The sequence below is a fragment of the Harpia harpyja genome, chromosome 20, assembly GCF_026419915.1.
Source record: "Harpia harpyja isolate bHarHar1 chromosome 20, bHarHar1 primary haplotype, whole genome shotgun sequence".
Classification (NCBI taxonomy): Eukaryota; Metazoa; Chordata; class Aves; order Accipitriformes; family Accipitridae; genus Harpia; species Harpia harpyja.
The window spans coordinates 2,566,406-2,583,321 of record NC_068959.1 but is presented as its reverse complement, the minus strand read 5'-3'; the positions used below and the strand labels follow the sequence as shown (position 1 = coordinate 2,583,321).

General features: G+C 44.3%; 1 protein-coding gene across 5 annotated transcripts in view; it reads right to left on the bottom strand.

Annotated features, from left to right (window-relative positions):
- Positions 1–16,916, bottom strand: part of ACSL6 (acyl-CoA synthetase long chain family member 6) — a 58,163-nt gene that overhangs the window by 10,480 nt on the left and 30,767 nt on the right. For 3 of the 5 annotated variants that reach the window (XM_052816382.1, XM_052816385.1, XM_052816384.1), the window contains exons 5-13: positions 16,603–16,704; positions 16,359–16,458; positions 15,636–15,814; positions 15,076–15,108; positions 14,033–14,084; positions 8,839–8,912; positions 5,345–5,422; positions 2,657–2,791; positions 1,389–1,523 (exon numbers count right to left, since the gene is read on the bottom strand). In XM_052816382.1, coding sequence (XP_052672342.1) covers positions 1,389–1,523; positions 2,657–2,791; positions 5,345–5,422; positions 8,839–8,912; positions 14,033–14,084; positions 15,076–15,108; positions 15,636–15,814; positions 16,359–16,458; positions 16,603–16,704 — 888 coding nt within the window. Of the gene's footprint in view, positions 1–1,388; positions 1,524–2,656; positions 2,792–5,209; positions 5,423–8,838; positions 8,913–14,032; positions 14,085–15,075; positions 15,109–15,635; positions 15,815–16,358; positions 16,459–16,602; positions 16,705–16,916 lie in introns of all 5 variants that reach the window. The other 2 variants (XM_052816381.1, XM_052816383.1) reach the window with 2 other exon arrangements.

The window sequence follows — 16,916 nt, the reverse complement described above, 5'->3', positions numbered from 1 at the left end:
CGAATCTTTCCTTAAGGATAAAAAGCCAGCTAAATCTTAAAAGCAATAACTGTCCCCCTTGCAGGTAGAAATAGTGCCCCAAGAAAAAACCATTCGAGGTACAGGGGCAGGAGTCCCACATCTCTCGGCGGCTGCCTGCGCCCGGGCAGGCTGCAGAGCTGCGGGAAGGCAGCCTTGGCCTGTGGGAAGCACATCTGGCTCTGGGGAACTGTTGGGTAAAAACCAGACTCTTCCCCCCTCCAGTTTTCTTTGCTTATTTGCACCTCGTCGATTTTAATGAATTGGCTCCCAAGCCATCTAAAATAATGCTGTCCCTTTTTTAAGGCAGATGACCTTCAAATATTTCTGGAGAGTATTACGTCAATTCCTGTGTCGCACTTTACTTCCCCCCCCCCCTTCATTTCCTTTTTCTTGTTCTAAAAGTAAAAAGAAAACCCAACACAAAAGAAAACAACTCCTGATTGAGTCTGCCAGTCTCGCCAGATCCTGAATCAATATGCAGCCTGGCTTCCCTCATGTCTGTGCTCCCGTCAGCGTCATGTGAACTCTGCTGTCTTTGCACACTGAGGACAACTAATCCGCAGACGAAAAGTACAGTCAGTTTCTTTAGTTAAAAATAAAGTGGCGTGTCTCCAGATAAGTTATCCAATTAAAAAAATAAAGTAATCAGAGCCTCCTGGAGTAGTACAGAGCCCGAAAAACATGGTTTAAAGCCAATTTAATCTTTTTTTACTGAGGAGATGTGTGGCACACAGCAGGGCATTCTCGTTTCTTTCCCCTCTTGTTAAACCACGGTTTACACATGCATTTTTCTCTACACCCTTATTCTCATTTTCCTAGGGAAAAAAGCAGTTTTGAATATGCCCAACTGAAACTCAACCCTAAATCCAATCATACCTGTAGTGAATTTGCAGAAAACTTTGGAGCAACATCTCTTTGATCAGTTAGTCTTCTTTTCATGACCACCTTCCTGAATTCCCATCCCCACCGGGAGGGGACAGGAGTAGGTTTGGGGCACGGGCAGAGCCCATGGCAGGTGCCCAGTCCCCACAAGGCAGAGCACCCAAATAATGAAGGGGGTGACAGCAGTGCTGGTATCGGAGACTACGATCCTGCTTCTGGGCAGCTTCACCTGGCAGAGGGCAAGTGCCTCCGCATTGCATCACATCCCTCCTTGGTGCTGTGCAGGGGCACAGCTTGTATCCAAGAGCTGCAAAAAATAGGCACTATTCTGCAAATAGGTGATTTCTCAGTGCTGCTGAAGGAGGGATGTGGCAAAAGCCGTCTTAGTCTGCCTTGTGTTTCTCCCTTCCTCCCTGGAAAACTGTCCCTAAGAGAATTGAAATTTTGGCATCTTATGCATGCTGGTTTTTTCTTGAATCGCTTACCTGTATTTTATTAAAGAAAAGTTTATCCCACAAACTGTCATTTCTAATGATCCCGTTTCGAACTTCAGCCTTTTTCCGTTTTGCAGCAAATTCCAGAATCCAGCGCTTGAGGGACGTATCTGCCTGGCTGAAGATCTGCAGGAGTGCGGGGTGGCAGGCAGCGTGGCACCCGAGAGAGAGAAAACATCAACAGCTATTCTTACAATTACAGCTATGCAGTTCTGCTGGTGCCAGGTAGGCTATAGTTACATTAGCAGTACAGTTAAATAAGACTACACTAAGGTTTTGTTAGTGGGGAAAAAAAAAAAAAAAGGAGTGCTTTGTTTAGCTCCATTCACTATTGTATGTGCTGTTCCTTTGGGGAAAAGAGAGAGAGGATGACGGTGTAGGCTTTGACTAGATTTACATGACTGCTATTTCTCTATGACTTCCATGATAAGATTCAGTGAAATCATGCAATCTGAGCAACTAGGAATGAGCAACTTGAATACTAGAGCAGATATCAGCACTGGTTGATGCAGTGATGGGGGCTGTGTTTACCTAAGCTTAATCAGAGACCAGCATGAACTACACCTCCACAAACAAGAAACCCCCAGTGCCCATCCCTCTAATGAGGCACCAGAACCCCTGATCCAACAGTCCTGACCTTGGGGAAAAATTAAATCAGTAGCTTGTGCTTAAGCTCTTCTTTAGAGGATAAGTCTTCTGAGGAATAAATATTCCCAGCTGGTCAAACAGATTTAACATGATGACCAGACATGCCTGTCTTAAATACCTTTCAAGACCATCTCTTAGTTTTAAAGATTTCTACATCCAAAAGCCAACCTCACATTTACACTGCCTAAATCCTCATAGTCCTTTCACAGTTCTTGATTTTCAGCTGTCATTGCCACCAGAAAGAGAGACTGAAATTCCAAAACCGGTTGAAGGGCACAAAAAGTCCTAGTGCATCCAGGTTTGAGTGGTGTTTCTGTAATGAAAAAATCCCTCGTCTCTGGAAATGTCACTAGTAACCTCAGTGAGAACAGGGTCAGAAGCTAATACAAAGGGATTTCATATTAATGTCTGCAGTCTGTGTAAATCAACGTAATACAGACGTAATACAGACTGGAGCAGCTGTATCAGTTACACAGGGTAAGAATGTGTTTGCAGTAAGGCAGAAAGAGTATAATCTGCTCAGGAAATCTCCATGACTAAGGGAATTCTTTCACTTAAGTACTAAAGGGACATAAACTTCATTATTACAAAAAGAGCAAAATTAAACTCACCTTATCATACATTCTGTTTAACAGCCGCGGCACGACAGGGAAGATGGTTGGACGCAATGCTTTCATATCGTCAGATAAGAGGCGAATATCTCCTTGAAAGAACCCAATTCGCCCTCCATGGCAGTATACTACAGACTGATGGGAAGAAAAAGGAACGCATGTAACCTCTTTGCTTTTAATTCCCCTGGCAGAGCATCCCTCCCAAACACAGAAGTGCCTTTCCTGAAATTCTACTCTCAGTAAGGCAAAAATGGGGGTTTAGAAATATGTATAAATGTAAGCATAAATTTTGCACTTAATAGAAATCTACGGATAGTTCTGGGCACTTCTCAGAACTGGCAATTCAGCATCCACCAAATTTGCTACTGTTTCTTGAAGAACAAGGAACCAAAGCTTTTAGAATGGATTTCCCTTCATCCCCTGCATACGGGGATGGAGAAGTCCAAGTTATGGCAGATGCTGGATCTGAACTTCTTGTCTGAAGCCAGACCTACCATAGCAGCTCACAGCATGAGGACCTATTGTCAATAAAGAAATGCATATTAAGAAACATTGTAAAACGTACTGAGCAGCAGCCGATTTTTAGATGTTAATACTTTAGTTTTGTTTAAATACAACAATATAGACTACGTTAGCAATACAGTGTCTGATCCTGTATCCCAGAAATAGAAGCCCACTTCATAAAAGGTGCTTTACTTGTATGGAAACTACAGATCCAGAAGTTTTGTATTTGGAAAGAAAACAGGCCACTTTAATCAGATCAGAATAGAGCTGGATGTGTGGGATCGGGCAGGGCAGGTTGCCTGCGATGAGCCAACTGGCAGCTGAAGCAGCAGCTCTGGTAGTCAGTAACCCTACAGAGAACTAGTCACTAACTCGGTAAAACTGGCATTTTATCACTGGAGAGCATTCGGAGACCAGCATCGCTACCCTGCTTTTAGGGTGCAAGCAGGAGAAGGCATCCTCAGCAAAGTGCCCATGATGCTGGGAGCTGAGTCCAGCCTTCCCGAGCCCAGACCAGTACGCTCGACTTTTCTGAGCTCTCCAAGGGGTAGATTGAGAACATCAGCTCCCTTTGGTGTACCAAAAATTCCTTAAGAGACACCCAAGCCTTTTTGTGCTACTCCTAAAAATCTGTAATACTAACCGGAGTGCTCTCGCTGCTCTGTCAACCAGTTAGAGACTGTCTCCATCAATTGACACCACAGGAATTTTATACATGTGATGTGGGTTTAACAAACATCATACTGCCAAATCTGTGTTTTACACTGCACATGACCATGAATTTAAAAAAAAAAAAAAAAAGGAAAATATAATCAGTGTGCTCATTGGGAATTATAAGTAACTACTAGAAATTGTTAGTTTTAAAGAATATATCTGTAAAATTTTAACTGCAAGTTCCAGGAACTAATAATGTTGGCTAAAACTAGGGAAATTGACCCAGTGCTTGCTGCCTGAACACCCTTTGGAGGCCTGCCTCTTTCAATATGGCAACATCCTATGAAATGAGGATATTTCAATTGTTTCTAATTTTTTTTTTTTTCTCCCCATCAGATGACTTCTTAATAATTATGTTTTTGTTTGCTGGCAAAACATATTGCCTGAATAGTGGTGGCATACTGACCAACTTGCCTTACAAGTGAAGAAAGGCTGGGCTGTAATTCTCCAAATCTTTCATGGACTTTCACTTCCAATTTGCAAATTTTTAACAGGGCAGAATATATTATTTCTGGCAGAGATGTTGCGAAGAAGTGGGAGGCTTATGTTCGGATGCTTGTCTGACTTAAAAAGTATGCTTTCAGCCCAAAACAGCCCTCCCTGAGAAAGTACAGAGCTGCAACTGAATCCAGACCCAGTCTTCACATATTGGATCAGTTTTTAGTTCGCAGCTTCTCAGGCCAGGAGAACTGATGTGATGCTCTCATCTGACTTGCCTAACACACCGACTGCAGCACAATTATCACCTGTCTTTTCAGAAAGAGATGTGAAAAGTCAGTTCTGCGGGCTGGCACGAGTTAGCACTTCTATTTGCAATTATTTCCAGGGGACGCTGGTTTCCGGTTAATGCCCGCCGTACGCTGCCCTGCCAGGAGGATCACGTGTGTCACACCATGATCTTAGTTTCCTCTTTTTCAGTGTCTGCAAGTATTTTTGCAGATCTGCTTAATTTATGCAATAAAAGGATTTTAGCTGATGTAGAAAATGGCACAAAATTATTTTTACTCCCATGATACCTGATCCTAGAGTGCTTTGAAAAGCTGCCCCCAAAATTGTGCAGGTAGCAGTTTCTGCTCATTGGTGAAGGGCTGTTTTCCAATCTCAGAGCCACCAGTGTAAGCTGGAGAGCTTGGGAAACTCTCCTGGAATCGATCTGGACTCAAGGGCCATGTCGCCGAGACGAGAGGCCGGGCCCTGGTGTTATGCACGTGGCACTTCTGGAGTACAAGCTTTTTTAGTGCTACAAGATATCGCTGGTTATTTAGTATTTTATTCATTTTATATTTTTTTTTTTGGTGTGGAAAAAGATGATTTCCACTGACACTAGGACCTTACCTGTACCATTCTCTCAAACATGTGTGCTAAAGGCAAATAGGAAATGTGTACATCCTCACAAGTAGGAGACCACTGACTCTGGAAGAAAACACAAGGAGCCCCACGAGGCCTCGTCAGTTCGGGCAGGTTTCTTACCTGTATAACTCTTTCAAACATGTGAGCCAGAGGCAGGAAGGAGATGAGCACATCGTCCTGTCTCGGAAAGATCACTTTCTGCAGGTGAAGGGCATGGGAGACAGAAAGGAAAGAAACACTGACAGGAAGACAACAAGAAAGTCAAAAAACAATAAAAAGAAAAATGGCACCAGAGGAGCAAAAGGGTAAAGATTGTCAAGAGAGGAAGGGAGCAGCGTACGAAGTGAAGCGTTAAGCCACAGCATCAATGAAGCTCAGTTAGCAGGAGGAGTAAAGAGCACGGAGATGTACACAGAGGGCAATGGAGAGGTCTCTCCGTGGCAGAAGGCATATTGTATCCACACAGCTCACGCTGGGAACGGAGGCTCGCCCTGACAGAGAACCCAATTTTTATTCTCTGCTTTCTACCATGAGGTGCCGAGACCACGATTTGCGCTCTCAGCTGTGTGCAGACCTGCAGGAGCCTCCTGGGAGTCAGCGGGGCTCTACAGGCGCATCACTTTTGCACATTGCACAGAGCCCGCCAGAGATTCACGGTGTTACTAGAGTCAAAGCTATAGATTTTTTCTTTTCCTTTGGTTAATCATTGATTTGAATCGGAGCATGTTGGAAAAATTAATGATTTTTTTCAGCTGCAAAAATTAATGATTTCTGTTAGTGCTTCTCGTAATTTTAAGTGATTAAAATGTGATTTTAAGGGCATTATCACTGCCCCACAGACAGATGCAGTGGGGAAAAAGAAGGCTGGACAAACTATGCAAAAAATAAAAGTGACCAAAGTCTTCAGTTTGCCAAGGTTTTAATTCTGTCTTGCAGGCTGGAATAAACAAAGGCCCCAAGAGCCTTACCTGATCCATGCCCCAAAAGAAAAGCAGCCTTTCTACCTGCATTTCCAAGGGTAAGGCTTGCCATAATATTATGGATTAGAAAAACTGAAAGCTTGATTACCCAATAACTTGCACCAATGCTAGTGGTTAGTGGAAAATGGGTATAAAAGCTATTAGCTCACCGGATTAGCAGTTTATACCCACTTTGCATTCTCCACTGCTGTGACAGAATCGATAGCCTGTGGCCTGGGACATGGCAGTAGATGGAAGCACAGGAGTTTCTTCCTCGGGGAATATTTTATTGAAGTTAAATCTGGGCAAGTCAGATTTGGATATGCCCTCCCAACCATTACCTAGTGAAGTCAAACACGATTGACCACATGGGTGTTTTCAGCATCCCGTTTCATATTATTTTATGTGTCAGTCTGAATTAAACCATTAGGGCCTAAGATCTATTTATACATTACTTCAAATTGGCCTCATTTTCTGCAAGCACAGTAATGTAAAACCATTAGCATCACTAGCTATGCTGCTTGCTTTTTTACACTGCTTTAAGTGCCTAGATAATAAATTATTTGGTTTTAAATTGGACCAAAATGATGACATTGAATAGTATTTCACAGTTGTCCAGTTAAACATAAAAAATTAAAACAGCTTCTTGGCATTTAAGAACAACCTTATAATAAAGCTCTAGGTTCACTTCAAAAAATGTTACATTTATAAAAATCAATGAACTAAGCATAACTGGCACAAGAGTATGTAAACAGCAAATCTACAGTACTTCTCAGCTTTAGGTATTTTTATTTTATTAATTTATACTACTTTCAAGTATTTTGCACTTTGCTCAGTTTCATTACTGTGATTAGACATTGCCCTAATTGTGTGGATCAGCTACAGGCATTTACACTCTCACCAGCAATACTCTGGCGACTGAAGCTATCGAATTTACAACCACTTACACCAGACTTATGTCTCAATCTGATACCTTCAAGATTAACCAAAGAGTCCCATTGCCATCAGCGAACACTAAAGCCATTTCTGTGGGCCAGTCCTGGAAGATGCTAAATTCCCCAAGCTCCCTCTAAATTAGTTCTTTTCCAAAATAAATCACAGAATCACAGAATGGTTTGGGTTCGAAGGGACCTTAAAGACCCTCTAGTTCCAGCCCCCCTGCCGTGGGCAGGGACACCTTCCACCAGACCAGGTTGCTCAAAGCCCCATCCAACCTTGAACACTTCCAGGGATGGGGCATCCACGGCCTCTCTGGGCAACCCGTCCCAGTGCCTCACCACCCTCACAGTGAAGAACTTCTTCCTTACATCTAATCTAAATCTACCCTTTCAGTTTAAAGCCATTACGCCTTGTCCTACCACTACATGCCCTGGTACAAAGTCCCTCTCTGCCTTTCTTGTAGGTCCCCTTTAGGCACTGGAAGGCTGCCATAAGGTCTGCCCAGAGCCGCCTTCTCCAGGCTGAACCACCCCAACTCTCAGCCTGTCCTCATAGCAGAGGTGCTCCAGCCCTCTGATCATCTTCGTGGCCCTCCTCTCGCTCCAACAGCTCCATGGCCTTAACATTCCTGCCCTTTGAAGACATATCTACGCATCAGCTTTCATTCGTGCATCTCGCTGCCCCTGCACCCAGCGAAAGCTCTGCGCTTGCGAAGCCCGAGGGCTCGCTGCACCAAGCTGCTATATTGGCATTTCGTACTGCAAATTACCCGAGTCACCACCCTGCAAATACTTGAACACGTGAGTTCAGTGGGATTTCTCCCATCGCGTGTCCAACTTTCTTTACAACAGTGGTCTGGAAACCTCAGAAATTTCAAGGATTAAGATAATAAGACTGCTGTATTTTCAGCACCAATGATAAGACCAGCAAGGGGTATAAGGCAACAAATTGTCCATCCCATGCGTACATCTCTACTTTATAGAATTGCCTGTTTACTACAAAAAAAGAGATTCTTTATATTTGTTAGGTACAAGCTGTACAAAATCCTTAATATGTCATGCTAAAGCAATTCTGCTTCCTATATTGTTTCTAAACACAAGTTTACACATTGCATGAAACGTATTATACAGGTACTTGGCCAGTGCTATGCTTTTTTAAAAATATGTATAACAGCAACTGAGATATTTAATATCAATGAAATTAACCATTCTTGTAAAAAATGTGTATGTTTTTATATATATATACACACACACTTTATATGCAGAGAGCTTTCAGAGAAATGAGGACATTGTGTGGGCACAATGGGACACAGAGCACAATTGGACTCTGTGCTCTTTTTCAAGCATGAGTTGCAACTGTACAGGGCTTGTTTGCTCTCCTAATTCTTCAAAAGGAGTTAATTAATTGATTTACAGGAGCCAGCATTACTACTCAGAACCACTTTGCGCCCTACAGAGCCAGGGAGCCAGTGCTAGAAAGGGGATTTAATGCCCTCCAGGGCTGGAAAGGGGATTTAATGCCCTCCAGGGCTGGAAAGGGGATTTAATGCCCTCCAGGGCTGTAAGCTCAGACTTGCTCCTGTTTCTATGGATTTGGCCCTCCAAGTAAGAGGAATTTCACCTCTTATCTGCAAGAGCGCATTTCCAGCCCATGCAGGGACACAGCTTAACCCACACACTCTGCACATGGCAACATTTTCTAGATCAGGGTATTCACCTCCGTCACTTTCAAAAAGCCTGAAAAATCAGCAACCACGTTCCCGTGAGTCAGCATAGCACCTTTGGGGTTTCCTGAAAGGAAACAAAGAGTGACTTTAAAAGATGAACCAGTAGGTAACTGCCAAAAGCTTAACAAAAACCAAACCAGGAAATGGTTAAAATATTAAGTTCTCTTTTTGAATTTTAAAACTTATGTAATTTTTGCAGTCCTTTCTGTGCAGTAACGTGCACCAAAAGCACTTACTGCAATACTCAAAATTTAATAAAATGATACTGTAAACACAAATATTTCTATTGGAGACTCTGAACAACAGTTTCCACCAGAAATAGCCCAACTGCAATTTATGAGAGCACTCAGATGGAGCTGCTTGATGAGCACGGCCATCAGACCTGGCTGGCTGCTCCCAGCCTCTCCAGGTATGATTTATTTCATACAGATTTTGACTAAGAATGATCTCGAATACCAACAAACCCCATTTAAAAGGCTGGTAAGCTCTTACTTAGCCAGTGCACTGGATAACCTGAACAATGCAGAAAACAGGTAATACATGGTAAAAATTAGGCTACAAGAAGACCCTATGAGACTCCAATTAAGGGAAGTCATTAATACTGTCAGCAGCAGAGCAGAGGTATCCTGAAGGTAGCACCAAACCCATTAGGGAGCTGGCAAATTCCCCATGTCACATCCCAGTGCCTGGCACCATGCCTGCAGCGTTTCACCTGCCACCCACGCAGGCACCTCCACACCGTCAATATTTGCTTTTTCACCCCCTTTTCTCTTCCGAGCTGAGAATCCCCCTTTGCACCGTGATACATCTTTTGCATTTCGTATCTGTTCGTACGCCAAAATACGGGGTTCATTAAGCAGCAAACGTGCAGGCTGAAGCCTCCGGGTGCACAAACCGGAGCCGAGGGTCCCATCAGAAACGCCTTGCCTGCAGTGCTGGCACCGAGGACCCTGCATGTCCTCCTGTCACAGCACTGTCCCTCTTCATCATCCTCAAAGGGTTTATTTCTGAAAAGAAGGTGTAGCTCAGCTTGAATAAAGATTACAGAGCCTGCCTCTCTCTCCAGCGCGTTTTTAAGCAGATTGTTTTAATTCGATCACACCACTGCAGCGTAGCTCCTGCTACGCCGCGCGGAAGCAGATCGGAGGAGCTTTACCTGCACGTACCCTGCGTGGCCCCGGCACGGCGGGCACAGGAGCTTTGCAATGCTGTTACGGTTAATGATGGATGCAACAGCCTCGCAAAATTGTAAATCAGCCAGAATTTCATTCTGGCTTCCTCAGATTAGGAAGGGGCAATGGTGTTTGGTGAATCAGTTTCAGCACAGGAAAATACGCTTAATCCTCTCGGTTTCAGAGCAGTTTGCAGGCTGTGTCGCTGGCAGCCCTTTGGTGTGGGCACGCACCCACGTGGCAGAGCCTGGCTCAGGTCCCGCAGTGCCGAGCCCTGTGCCCTTCCAGCTTCGCTGACATTGCTTCGACCCAGCCTCTCAAATAACTAAAGGCCCAAACAAAATTAGTAATTATTGCACACATTTATTGCACTAAAGTAGGACATTTCAAACACAATGTATTTTACTGAAAATCCATACTTGGTGTTCCAAGTGCCTTGGAGTAATTCGAACACAGCGCACAGGAGGCTATTTTGGTCTGACTTATGCTTGTCCTCATCTGCAGCTCAGAGGTGAAGCTGGGGCTGACGTCTTTGCCAGCCACGACTGCTCCGGTCCTGACCTGTGGTACAGACAGGCTCGCAGGCACTAGCTCAGCCGGGCAGGTTTCATTTCAAGGCGCTTATTTTCGCAACTGGGTGCACACGTGGATCCGGACTTCAAGAAAACTCCATGAACCGATGTCAGCTGTAAATAAATGCCAACGACCCAGAAATTGCTCACGTTATTTTAGCTGCGTCTAGCCAAATAGGTGTGCTCAGCCCCTGCAATTCTACAAGTAGGCGTACTCCTGCGGCGTTGCACAAGTTTCTCTGCATCGGCAGGTTGCACACCCGTGGAGAGGACGTGCTCAGTACTGGTTTGGAAATTCAAAACTGCTATAGCGGCAGCAGATCTGGCTCCTGCACCTTAACACAGCTCTTCAGATTTTGGAAGATTTCTCAGATGCTTTGAGACCTCAGACTCATTTACTTACTCCACCTCTAACTTTAATGCAAATTCAGTACCTCTGCTCAAATCCCCACGACATGCCTGGAAGCAGTGTGAACGTTCTGGCTCCTTCCTCCCTGTCCTGCCCACAGCAGGTTCAGCATCCCGGACAGGCTGTGGTGTTGATGGTGTCAAAGCAGAGCAGCAGTGTTAGAGCCAGGATAGCCTTCACCAGGAGAAATCCAGAACAAACCATGCTGCCACAGGGAGCTGCAGCTTTTTGGGCTGGGGGATTCCTGTAAAGTTTGACCTTCTTTAGTAGTTCTGTTTTAACCCAGCTAACCCAGTTAACCCAGCAAAACAGGTGCCCCTTGCTACAAGCCCTTTCCCAGAATTACCAGTTTGAGAGAAAAAGGTTGGCAGTAATGCTGCCTTTAAAAAAAAAAAAGTTTTAAAAAGAAAAAAAAAATCAATGCCAGATCTCCTGACCTGTACCACTGCTCTCAAGTTTGAATTTCATTGTAAAGACACATCGTAGAAGTGAGTGTCCTGTTACAGAAATGGGTGCACTGCTATCCCAGGCAGTTAACAGCCTGGGTATGGCAATTTCTCCTTATCTTGGTGCCAGGCTGGTTTGGCAGTTCTCATAAGCAATAGAAGAACCTTTTCCACATGGCAAAAGGGTCTTTCAAGTAGCAGCTCCAGCACTAACTCGGTGGTGTGATCCATCAACATTTTGGGATGTAAGCACTTTCCTCCCGCTGGGAGCCTCCGGCAGTCAGGGATATGCACTGGCAGGCTGTGAGAAACTGCCGGGAAGCAATTTTTATCCAATTGGTTACAGGTGGATCCTTGAGGAAGTGACAGTTTGCTTCTCTGGAGTAGCCAGCATGAAAAATTGTATCCTGATGGTCTGGGGACAGCTGTGTGCCTTTGGCCTATTTCTGAGTGCTGATGATTTTTTGGTACAACAATGAAAGTTGGTCTTGTCATCTGAGCTCAGCAACTTCAGCCTCTCCTTTCTCCCTGGGGAGGTATTTGGACATCTGATCCTATCAAAGAAAAGCACACATTAAAGCCTGCTTCTGGGTTTTTTTTATAAACAGCTAAAATTGTTTCCAATTCTACAGTTTCCAGGTAACAAAATCTACAGCTAAGATTTGTTTCACACCATACCAAAATATCTAGAGCCCTTCAGAATTGAAAAAGCCTTTGAGAACATATCCGTTGGAAAAAAATTCTAAATCTGGTCATTAAAAATATCCTGACATGGGCTATTCAAAAAGCCAAGCCTTTTACATCAAAACACGTGGAAAACGGACCAGAGTGTTGATGCAACCCCTGGAAAAGCCAGAAAGTGTTGTGCAAAGTCCTCCAACAGCAGAGGATGGGCTGGTGGTTCACAAAGCATTGCTCTGTCAGAGTTTAGTTTGCAGATGATTTACAGAATTTGAAATCTTTCGTTTGGATGGGAGAAAGCAAATGAGCTCCCTGGTTGTCCTATTTCTGTAACTTCAGGCATGTTCCTAAGAAAAACACAAGGTCAGAAACCGGCCCATGATTGCATTTGCGTATAAAAAAAAGAAAATCAAAAAAATCCTTCTCTATTCAAAATTTCTTATTTAGAAGTAAAAATATCAACAAAAATGTGGCTTGAAAAAAATAATTGCTCTGCACTTTAAAATCCACACAAACAAATTGTGCCCCACTGTATCTGTAGGCATGGCTGCTTTGGTTTCCTGCAATTCCCATTTGTGCCCAGCCACTTTGCACTGGCACAGCCGGTGCTCACAGCATACACGGCTGTGATGTCCGTATCCTGACTGCATTCCATCTTTTCCTTTTAGGAATTCCCACTGCTGAGACAGAGCAGAGTCACAGGCTCCTTTCACACAGTGCACTGCCTTGGGTACTCCGAAGCGCACAGATCTCAAAACTAAAGAAGGATGCATGAAGGTAAAAAACCCCAAAGCCTTTTAATACATTTTGAGTTTATATTTGGAGTTGATGAAGCAGTTGCCTACCTGACGTGCAGTCCAAGTCTTCTCCAGGAGGTGGAAGATGGAGATGTCCCCTCTTGCTCAGCCTGATCTGCAGGCTTTGCACTCTGCAGGCTGCGCAGCACAAGCAACGCCCTTCTTGGAGGGCAGCTCGGTGTCAAGCGGCATCTTCTGCTTGCCTAAAGGAGTGGAGGCCAAATCAAGGATGCTTTGGGGTAGGACCAAGCATTAGGTAATCCTGAGAGCACAGGTGAACCTGGAAGAGCTGCTCCAGCGGTCCCTGGAGCATGGTCCTTCCCTGCAGGTAGGTATAAAAGCAGTTTCCCAAGCAATCGTGCCTTTGCATCTGCGCTGGCTGCCCGTGTAGCTTTTTGGTAGATGTTACGGAGGTCGAATGCTCAAGAGTAGGAAATTCCTGCAAGCTGTATGAAAACCAGGGTCTGGACAGAGGAGAAAGCACAGCATCTGCCAAGAACAGACAGGAAAATGATGCTGCTCCTCTCCAACAAAAAGGGGCCAGGGGCACGCGAGTACCGGCAGCGTGGGCTGCCCAGGCTCGTCCCCGAGGCTGCCCCAGCACGTGGTGGCCAAGGGCCAACCCAAGGACGCGGGCAACACACGAGCAAGCTGGGGCACACTGCAGAGGAGACGGAGGTGCTGAGGACATCGGGGGGGCTGGGGACATTGGCGTGCTTAGGACACAGAGAATGGAAAGCTGTGGACCTGCGGGTTTTTTTTGTTTTTTTGTTTTTTTAAACATATGCAGAAGATGAATACCAATCAATCAAGAGCTTCACAACTACACTGCGAAACGGGAAGCAGAAACATGGGCAGATTTCTAGACAACTGAAAAACCGTACTGCCGAAGTATATGTCAGGCAATTCAAGTGAGAAATAAATGCATCATTATTTTTAATTTGTAATCTACAGAAATGTATATACATATATATTCTTAAATATTAAAAATGCATAGAAATATCACTGCCATATCAGTATAACAGCAAGTTTGCACATATTGAGGGGATATTAATAATTAATTTAATAATTTATTCTAACATTTCAAGATTAAAGCGCCTCTTTTACCTGTAGTGCCACTAGTAAAACAGACAATTGATAGATCTTCTGGTCGAGGAGGCTAGAAATACACAAGGAGAATAAGAAAATCCCATCAATCAAATGCAGAAGGGTCAATGGTAGACTGTTGTCATTGTATAAACTTAAAGATCAAACCAATTATACTTCAGCTCTGCCATAAAAAGCTTTCATTCCCCTTGGCAAATATAAAAGACCGTCATAAAACTCTTTTTATCAGGTTTCTTCAGTTGATGCAGACTCTATTCCTCTCTTAGGTTTTGCTCCAGCTGCATCAAGGGCATGCTTTATCGTTAGAAGACTTTGATGGGATCTTTGTCTTGCAGTTAGTATTTTCAAAGACACCATCTATACCTGTAGGTGTGTGAGAAAACTTGAGATAATTTAATAATTTCCAGATAAATTCTGGAAACGTGGTTATCCGCAACAGTGGACAACTTTCCAAAGCTGCTGATTGCTCCCATTTCCAGTAGTATCTCTGTCTTCTCAGCACCACTGCATGTGTGTGCTATTTTGGGTCCCGACTGAATAAATAAGCGGCCTGAAAATCAGAGGCTGCTTTTGAAAGTTTTGCACAAGTATGAGCAGCCAGTGAAAAACATCAACGCAGTTTTCCAAAAATATCCCAGAGAAATACTGCCAAGTAGTGTTTCTGAGCTATAGAAATCCCACCGGAAAGCCAAGGGTGCAAACACATTCCCCCGGTGCCACCTGGGTAAGGTAGTGGAATTAGTGTGGCTTAACAATGGCATTTAATTACTGTCCCATTAACACGTTCAGCAAGGATGACCTATCTCAGTTAAGCATCCCAGGCGGAGGGTATGAAGCCAATACTGCACATCTCCAGCGGATGGTATTGACAGTCCCTGGGCTCCTCCACTGCCTCCCACGTGGAGAGGGTCACGGGGCTCTGCCCCTAAAGACACGCAGGCTTCCTTCTGCCCAGAGCAAACCCTTCCCTCTCTTGGCAGTCGAATAAATGTAACACAGTCAGCTGCAATCGTAAGCGGGAAAAGCAGCATGCCAACACTCACCACAGGCACGTGTCGACTCTCACGGCCACAGTCCTGAAAAAGATTAAAGTAACAAAAGTGATTTCCACTTTAATTCCTGTGGTGTAACCCACTTGCTAATAATCTGCAAACCACTAAGGGAGACTGTGAGCTGCAGCAGAAAAATTTGTGGCTAACACTTAGGTCATCTTTTCTATCCAAAGTTTCTTGCATTAACTGCAATGCCATCCTTGGATTTCAAGTAGTGCTTGGGTTGGTTGAGCTGGATCCAGGCTGTTTCATAAAAGTGTAAGGCTGTAGGCTTACATGTAGGAGGACTGTGTCTCGAATAGCAACCCCCCTTTCCAGGCTTAGTTAGCAGCTGATATCTTATCTGAGCAGGAAGGACTGAAATGTTGGCTCCTATCAAGAAGCAATAACACTTTAAGAGGCAACTGCACTGAGCCATGCATCAATATTAACAGCCACAGTCTGCTCTGCAGACACTGAACCTGCCATGCAGTTCACAAGCCCCTGTATATTTTACCATCTTCTTACAGAAACTACAAAACACAGTATGAAGAGAGGGAGAGCAGACTTACCTCCACCTCCTGCATGGTCTGGATGCGAACTCCACAGCGTCTCCCTCTCTCTGTCAGCTCCTTCTCAAATGGGTCCATCAGGATGATGGAGCTCAGACCTGGCGTTTCTCTCCTCTCCACGTGGTCGAGGAGTATTCTGGCTTTTTCAGGTTTGTCACAAATGACTGTGGAAATGTCAGCTGGAAGAAAAGGGTCAAATGAGTTTTTACAGTAGATCTTTTTTAATGCAAGACTGGCTACTGGCTCATAGCTAACATTGTATCAGTCCTGATATTCTCTTCAGGCTAACACCAGAAATCCTAGAATGTAACATACATTTCTCTTAGAAAATCACTGCAATTTTAGCTAACCTAAATCAGTGCTGAAGCTGTACCTGACATCTACGACTATTCTGGGATTCAGTTCAAAATACTAAAATTGCTCACCATGTGGGCTAAAAAATCTAGGAGGCAAAATATAAAGCAGCACAGGAGTGGGTGGCCGTGGAGTAATTCCCGCAGCCAGAGCAGCCCCACCCACGGCCGTGCACGACCAGGCGCGTGGGAAATGCTGCGGAGGCAGCCCTGACCCAGCATGGGGACACACAGCTCCCCAGAAACTTCTTTAAGTGACTTCAAGACACCCAATGAGTAAAATCACCCATCTTTTGGAAAGCAGAAGAAAATGAACCATTCTGAGCAACAAAACTGGTTTCTGAGACGATTACCTCAATTCTGTTTTTACCTGTGTTGACGATGTAACGAATGGCTCCAGGACCTAAAGTGTCGTAGAGGGGAACCACCACCATGGAGTAGGTGTAGCAAGCCAGCTCGGAAATGATCCACTGCAGGAGGACATCAAAGCATGAAGGTGGGAAGAGGGCCACGGGAGCAGATTTAACACACTTGAGAACAAGCTTCAAGTATAAAGCAAGCTCACAAGTCAGGAACATTATTAATACAGCATCAAGTTGAACTTAAAATCTCACCTCTGGACGGTTTTGAGCAAAGACGCCAATGAACTGCTTTGTGGATGGCTTGCAGCCCTGCCGAAGAAGCCCTGAACCCAGAGCTTCTGCTCTTTCAGCCACCTGGAATTTGGAGAGGGGAAAAAAAAAAAAAAAAAATCAAAACATAAAAAAGAAGAACATAAGCAATACCAAACTAAGCGAAGAATTAGCTTATACAGGGAGGCTCTCAAATTATTGTATTTGCTGTCTAAAAGCCCAATTTTTTATGCTATCATGAGCTACTAGCAGTTGACTAGCAGTTGACCTCTGTTTGGCAATGCCCCACGGCTTTG